This window comes from Fukomys damarensis, unplaced genomic scaffold (genome assembly GCF_012274545.1).
Source record: "Fukomys damarensis isolate Sample0158 unplaced genomic scaffold, DMR_v1.0_HiC HiC_scaffold_24, whole genome shotgun sequence".
NCBI lineage: Eukaryota > Metazoa > Chordata > Mammalia > Rodentia > Bathyergidae > Fukomys > Fukomys damarensis.
Window position 1 is genome coordinate 66376552 of NW_022900936.1, and position 8146 is coordinate 66384697.

The 8146-nt window shown below is 37.4% G+C and overlaps 1 protein-coding gene across 3 annotated transcripts in view; it reads right to left on the minus strand.

Moving 5' to 3' along the window:
- Positions 1 to 8146, minus strand: part of Hspbap1 (HSPB1 associated protein 1) — a 66389-nt gene that overhangs the window by 38753 nt on the left and 19490 nt on the right. For all 3 annotated transcript variants that reach the window (XM_010618010.2, XM_010617998.3, XM_010617992.3), the window contains one exon: positions 1208 to 1399. In XM_010618010.2, the coding sequence (XP_010616312.1) occupies positions 1208 to 1399 (192 nt within the window). The remainder of the gene's footprint in view (positions 1 to 1207; positions 1400 to 8146) is intronic.

The following is an 8146-nucleotide window of genomic DNA, read 5'->3' on the forward strand; positions in this document are numbered from 1 at the left end:
AAGTATTTATTATGCAGTAGGCACTATACTATTCTAAATATTCTGTGCATATAAAATCATTTAATCTTGAAAATATTTCTAATATAAAGAAAAGTGATTGACTTGCCCAAGGTTACACATTAAGCCAACATTTAAATCCATGCAGGCTGATTCCAGTTTTAGCTCTTTTATACTGTTATCCTATAGTGACTATGGAAATTTTGCATTTATATTCAGTGAAATAATATCTTTGTTTTTCCCCTTTTCTTTTTTTGAGAAAAGGTGTTGCTATGTAGTTTAGGCTGGCCTTGTTGAAATCACTACGTAGCACAAGCTGGCCTCCAACTTGCAGTGATCCTTCTGTCTCAGCCTCCCAATTGCTGAGATTATAGGCATACGTCACCATGCCCAGCAATGATTTTTTAAAAGAACAAATTACCAAGGTAATTCACAAAATCAGAGAAAATATTTGCAATTCATATATATGATAATGGTCTAAAATCCATGATATATAAAGAAGTCCTAATATTCAACATCAAAAAGACAAAAACTCCAATTAGAGAATGAGCAAAATAACTGAATGGTCAGGGAAGGGGATTTAGCTCAGCAGTTCCACCACCTGCCTTGCAAGCGCAAGGACCCGAGTTCGATCCCCAGTACCAAAAAGCAAAACAAAACATAACAAAATAACTGAATGCTCATTTCTACGCATGGAAAGATAATCAACATTATTAGTCACTAGAGAGATGCAAATCAGAACGGCAATGTGAGGAACACATGCACTACAATGGCTTTAATAAAAACAACAGAGTAAGTGTAGGAAGGATGTGAGCCTTTATAGACTGCTGGTGGGAATATAAATGGTGCAGCTACTTTGGAAAACAGTTTGGAAGTTTCTTAAAATGTTAAACATACAGTTATCTCATCTTATGGTTTAGATCTAAACTTCTGGAAGTCACAAAAAATGTTTTCTTAAAAAAACAAAATTAAAAAAAAAAAAAACCCTTTTGTAGGAGGGTTTAAACTATAGGCTGTTTAGTCTAAAATACATACACACACAAACCTTAGGCCAAACTGTTTTTCCATACATTCCAGGAAAATTTTCCTTTCTGTACAATGAAAGATTAAAAAGAAGATTAAAAATAAAGGATCTCTTGAGACAGGAGAGCACCGCTAGAAGCGGGCAGCTACTGAACAGCAGTGTTAGCCTGGCTGCCTCCAGCCCCACCTGTGTGTGTGCTCTTCATTCCCATTCTGAATCGGATCTGTCTGCCATGAAGGACCTCAGAAATGTATGCAGCAGTCCAGTGTCGTGAGGGCCAGTCAGAAACCATGTTACAGAAGACTGCAGGCTGCTGTAAAGACATTATAATTCCTTTTGCTTTCTCTGGTGTAAAAGGCTTGATATTGATATATTCACCTAGAGGAAAGACGAAATCAAGCAACAGATGACTACAAAGTTATCTCATACCACATGAAAAAACAAAAGCTAATATTGTTTCTGTTTTGGCAAATCTTTCTGTGCAAATTCACTCACTGCACATACACTTTGTTGATTATCATTTATATAAATATTTGGCATCAAAGAATCATAATTCTTAAAATGACTTTTTTCACTTCAATTTTTAAATGTTTGAATGGTAGTAACTATGTATAATTTTCAACGTCAGAAATGAAACCTGAGTGTTAAAAACAGCTTTCCAACTACTTTAAATTTAAAAAATTAATACTTCTGTAAATGATTACTTGTTGGAGGCTTATGTAAGAAATGCTGATGAGAACTATTCTGGAAAGACCAGAGTTGTTGAAGTATGTAACAGTTTACATTAATGCCAAGCTAAAATACAAACCAACCAAACAAAAAAACACTTAATGAACTAAGGTAGCAGTCAAGCTAGAAGGGGAGAGTGTATTTTTTGTTTCAGTTTTAAGAATAAAAGATGTTCTAAAATGGCGATCAGTATTAATCTTGGTTTCAGTGCATCTAGAAGCAGTTTAGGAGGTCCACATATAGCCTCCAAGATACATATTTGGAGATACATGTGTCTCTGAATTGTGACTTCCTGAATACATAAATAAATTTTACAGAATCACAGAATGTTATTCCTGGACAAGATAGTGAAGATTATTATTTTTTAAATAAAGAACAAGAAAGTTTCTTTCCTCTTTTCCTTCTTCTTCTACTTTCTCTTCCTCCTCCTCCTCCTCCTCTCCCTCCCATCTCCCATCTTCTTTCCCCTCTCCTATCTCCTCTCTCTCCTCTCTCTTTTTCTCTCTCCTTTACAGGAGATCAAACCCAGGACCTAGCATATGGTAGGCAAGCATTCTACCACTAACTTATACCCCCAGAAAGAAAGTTTCTCTTTAAAGATAACTTAAAATTGAAAGTTTGGGGGAAGGATTAATAGCTTCATTCTCTGCTCTGCAAAACATACTTATGATCTCAAAAAGCCCTAGCTGCCTCTGTATTTTGGTTATCTAGTCAGCAAATATACCTGATCAAAAAAATTAAGAAAATCTTATAAATAGTTCAAATTTCTCCCCTACCTCTAATAAAAGAAACAGGAACGGTGAAGAGCTTATCAAAGAAGTTGAGTAACTTATGCTCATTTAAATGTAAAGTTTCTTATTAAAGAAAATTAAAACTTAAATCAGGTTGACAAAAAAATATGGCAGAGTGGTGAGTGAGAACAACTCAGACTCTATGAGATTTGGAATCCACACACTAGAAAATAACAATTTAGGGAAGAAATAATGAGAGAAGTAGATTCTGGTAACCAGGAGAGGTCTGACAGGAAAATTAAAAACTGCAGAGAAACTGAAGAGACAGAAAACAACACTAGAAGGGAAGGGACAATGTGCACTTTCTCTCCAGTTTCTAGCTTGTGAACTGCTGGAAAAGGGAGACCAAACCTACAGAGACAAAGGGAATGCTGGAGACTCCAGGGGGCCTCGGGAGGAATGCAGCCCTGAATGGGACAGTGCAGCATTCTGCTCCCATGGGGTCCTTAAACAGACAACAGCTGGTGAATACTATAGCACAAGCCCCAATGGATTCCTTGAGAGAATGGTTGGTCAGACACCACTCCAGGGAAGGGTTGCTTGCTTGCCCGGCCTCAGGGCAGCTGCATGGTTTACTTCAGGGCTACCTATGTTACGTTCCCACAGTGACTAGGAGAGAGGCAGCCAAGGGAGGACACAGCCAAGGGAGTGGGTTGAAAGATACCTCCTGGTGGATTTAAATGATACAAGTGCTGCTCCCATGGCCAGATTACCAAAATTACACACCCAAATTACTTAGAAGGATAAGAGGAGGTTAGAAACAGATGAAAGAGGTACTCAGCAGATCACAGAAGATATAACTAAACAGATAATGGAAGTAATAACCAAAATGATCCAGGAACTTTGAGAACACTCTAATAAAAAGCTAGCTGAACTAAACAAAATGATACAAAACATGAATGACCAGAAAGCAAAGAAGTAGAGTCCATGAAAAGATTTCAATCAGAAATCCGGGCGATTAAAGCTTATATCAAAATATAAGAACTAAACGTCAATGATGGCTGGGCCAAGGATATAGCTCAGTGGTGCCATGCATGCCTGATAAACACAAGGTCCTGAGATCGATCCCTGGTACCAGGGGAAAAATAAGTCAATAACTTATTTGGTTCAAGAACTTAATTCATTTCACAATTCTGAAGAAGATGGCCACATGTGTGTTTGTGCAAGCTGTGATCGTGTTCGTCACCCAGCGCAGAATTCACTAACAAAAGCATTTGTGAACTGAGGGTACTTCTGTACCAACAGTCCATCACAGGGACAAAATTTTAAAAGTTGTTAGAGAAAACAATGAATTACTTATAAAGATAAACTCATTAATATTACAGCATAATTTTCAATACAAACCTTAGGTGCCAGGAGGGCTTGAAGTGTTTCAAGCCCTGCAAAACTTTCCCTTAAAATTGACAGAGAAAGAAGGTATTTCCACGTTGGGGAGCACCTCAAGAAATTCATGACTACCAAAGATCGTTACAAAAATCTCAAGGATATCCTTGAAAGAGACAATGAAGCCAACAATGCCAATAAGTCAAAAGGAATGAATATACCTGTGGGATAAGCTGTTAATTAAAAGGGAAACAATAAGGAAATTAGCAACAGGAAAATAATGCAATGACAGGAATAAGTCAATACCTCTCAGCAATAACCCTACATCTGAATGGTCTCAATTCCCCAATCAGAAGACACAGATTGCCAGAATGAACCAATAAACAAAACCCAACAATGTGCAGTAGACGAGACACAAACCCAAAACCAAATTCACAGATTAAAAAGGAAAGGGAGGAAAACAATATTCTATGCAAAAGGAAACTATAAAAAAGTGGAAGTTGTTAACCTAATTTCAGACAAAGTGCATTTCAAGCCAAGACTGATCAGAAGAGACAAAGAAGTTTACTACATATTGGTAAAGGGAGAAATTCAACAATTTAACAATTATAAACATATACACACCAAATACTGACACAGCCAACTTCATAAAACAAACACTAATGAACATGAAAAATCAGATAAACACCAATACAATTTTAATAGGGGACCTCAATACCCTACTGTCACAAAAGGAAAGATAACAAGACAAAAAAAAAATCAACAAATAAATATCACAGTGGAACCAAATCTTTGAACAAATGGACTTAATAGATATAATCCATCCAGCAACAAGAGAATATATATTCTTCTCAGCAGCACACAAGACATTCTCCAAAACAGACCACATACTAGCATGCTTAAATAAATACAAAATATCCTAGTGAGGGGCTAGGGATTTAGCTCAGCAGTGCTGCAACTGCATCACAAATTCAAGGTCCTGAGTTCAATCCCTGGTACCCCCCCAAAAAAAGATTACAGTGAAATGAAACTAGAAATCTATGGCCAAAGACACCACAAAAACTATGCAAACAGAATTTAACTAATGCCCTTTTGAATAATCAATAGATCATAGATTAAAGAAAGAAGACAGTTTCTATAATCAAGCAAGAATGCCAATATGGCATGCCAGAAACTACAAGACACAACAAAAGCAGTCCTAACGTGGAAGTTTATGGCAGTAAATTTCCACATCTGAAAAAAAGAATGAGCACAAATAAATGACCTAATGATGCACCTCAAGGCTCTAGCAAAACAAGAACTAGAACAAACCAAATTCAAAGCTAGCACAAAGAAGGAAATTATAAAGAGCAGAAATTAGTAAAGTTGAAACTAAAAAAAATACAAAGAAGCACTGAATTGAAGAGTTGGTTCCTTGAAAGAATAAACAAAATAAACCCTTAGCCAATCTTAGCCAAAACAAAGAAAGAAAAGACCCAAATTCACGCAATTAGAAATTAAAAAGGCAAAGTCCTAATGGATTTTGCCCAAATCCAGAAGATCGTTGATAACTACTTTGACAACCTGTACCTAATAAAATGGAAAATTCAGAAGAAATGGATAGATTTCTAAATACATACAAACTACCAAAGCTGAACCAAGAAGATATAAAAATCCAGAATAGTCTAGTAATAGGCAATGAAACTGAAGAAGTAAAAAACAACAAAAAACTATCAACTAAGAAAAGCCTAGATCCTGATAAACACTGCTAAATTCTATAAAAACTTTAGAGACGATCTAATTCCATTATACCTCAAATTCTTTAATGAATCAAAAGGGAAGAAATATTGCCAAAGTGATTCTTGGAAGCATCACCTTGATTCCAAAGCCAGAAAAAGATCCAACTGAAAAAAAGAACTATAGGCCAATCTCTTTAATGAACACTGATGCAAAAGTCCTCAATAAGACACTTGTAAACAGATTGCAGCAAATCATCAAAAAGATCACACATCATGACAAAGTAGGATTCATTCAAGGGAGGGAGGGATGGTTCAACATATGCAATTATATATATGTAATATACCACATAAACAGAAGGACAAAAACCAAATGATTATCTCAGTGGGTGGATAAAAAGCACTTGACAAAATCCAATCCATTCACAATAACAATCCTAAAGAAAATAGGTACAGAAACTCTTCAACTCAATCTGACAAAAGCCATCTATGACAAACCAATAGCCAACTTAATATTAAATGGACAGAATCTAAAAGTTTTCTATCTAAAATCAGGAACAGGTATCCACCCTCACCATTCCCGTTCAGTCCAGTTATCAAAACATTAGCTAGAACAATCAGGCAAGAGAAAGAAATAAAAGGGATAACGACAGGAAAGAAAGAAGTTAAATTATCATTATTTGCAGATGACATGCTCCTCTACGTAGAAGACTTAAAAAGCTCCTCTACAAGACTCCCAGAACTAATAACCAAATTCAGTAGTATGGCAGGATAGAAAGTTAACAATTAAAAGTCAAGAGGGTTCCTGAACACCAGGGGGGAAAAAAAAGCCCCCTGAGAGGGAAATAATACCTTTCACAATAGAAAAATGAAAAACTCAGAAATTAAACAAACCAAGAAAATGTAAGATCTCTACAATGAAACTACATTACTCTGTGGTACCAAAAACCAAAACAAACCAACCAAACTGTGCAGCAATGTGAACAGAATAGAGGATGCAGAAACAACTCCAGTCACACTCACCTGCCTTATCTTTGGCAAAGGAGCAAATCCTTTCACTGGAAGAATGATAGTTTCTTTAACAAATGATAATGGGAAAATTGACTATTCATGTGTAGGAGACTGAACCTAGACATATATCTCTTACCTTGTACTAAAATCAAAATAGATCGGGCCAGGGATTTAGCTCAGTGGTGCTGCTGTCTGCCTCGCAAGCACCAGGTCCTGAGTTCGATCCACAGTACAAAAACAAAAAGCAAAAAGCAAAACAAAAATGGATCAAAAATCTAAATATTAAAACAGAAACAGTCTGCTGGAAGACATAAGTGTAGGCAAAGACCTTCTGACCAGAACCCCAGTTGCATAAAGAAATTAACATCAACAATCAACAAATGGAGTCACATCAAATTAAAAAAGCATCGGGCCGGGGATTTAGCTCCACAGTTCGGTGGCCTGCCTTGCAAGCACAAGTACCCGAGTTCAATCCCTGGTACCAAAATAAAACCACCTATAGAGTGAAGAGACAACCTACAGAACAGGAAAAAAATTCTTTGCCAGCTATTCATCAGAGAAAGAATGAATATCTAGAATAACTAAAAAAAAAATTAATCCCCAACTTTAAAAACCTAATTCTAAAATGAGCATCTGAAATGAATAGAACCTCCTCAGATGAAGAAATACAAATGGCCAATAAATATATGAAAAAATGTTCAACATCACTGGCCATTCAAGAAATGCAAATTAAAACAATGCTGATTGCATCTCAGTCCATAAAGAATGGCTGTTGTTATGACTTGTGTCTAGATGTCCCCCTAAAGCCTCATGCAGTCATAGGTAGGGCTTTCTCAAAGGTAGTTCTAGAGTATGTGATGCTGGGATTGATTCATGGTACCATGCTAGGCTCGAGAGCAAGAAGATTGAAGATGTGAGTGTTACCCTTAATCCTAAGGGTTGTCCTAAGTAAAGGACCTAGGTAGCCTGCATAAAAGGGATAGAAAGAACTGTGATTGTACCCTTGTTGCTTTGTTAATTTCTGCCAGCCATGAACTGTTTCTCCTCTGCGGTGCCTATCTGTCATGCCACCCTGCCTTAGAGCCAGCCAATTATGGACTGAAACTTCTACAAACTGTGAACTAAATAAAGCTTTCCTTCCTTAACTTTAGGTGTCAGGTATTTTGTCTCAGCAATGAGAAAAGTAATTAAGACAGCTATCTTCAAGAAATCAAACAATAAAAAATGCTGGAGCTCCTGGGAGGGGGGAATACTCTTCATTGTTGGTGGGAGTGTAAACAGATACAAGCACTACAGAAATCAGTATGGTGAAGGAGAACCATGCCTGCTCCCGACCCAGCAGCCATCGCTCAAGCGCTGGGAAGGTAGCCGTGCGGGCACCCCTGAACCCCCATAATCCCCCCACCCCCCGCACTATGGGAGGGGGCTTCATTGTTGGTGGGAGTGTAAACAGATACAAGCACTACAGAAATCAGTATGGTGAAGGAGAACCATGCCTGCTCCCGACCCAGCAGCCATCGCTCAAGCGCTGGGAAGGTAGCCGTGCGCCGTGCGGG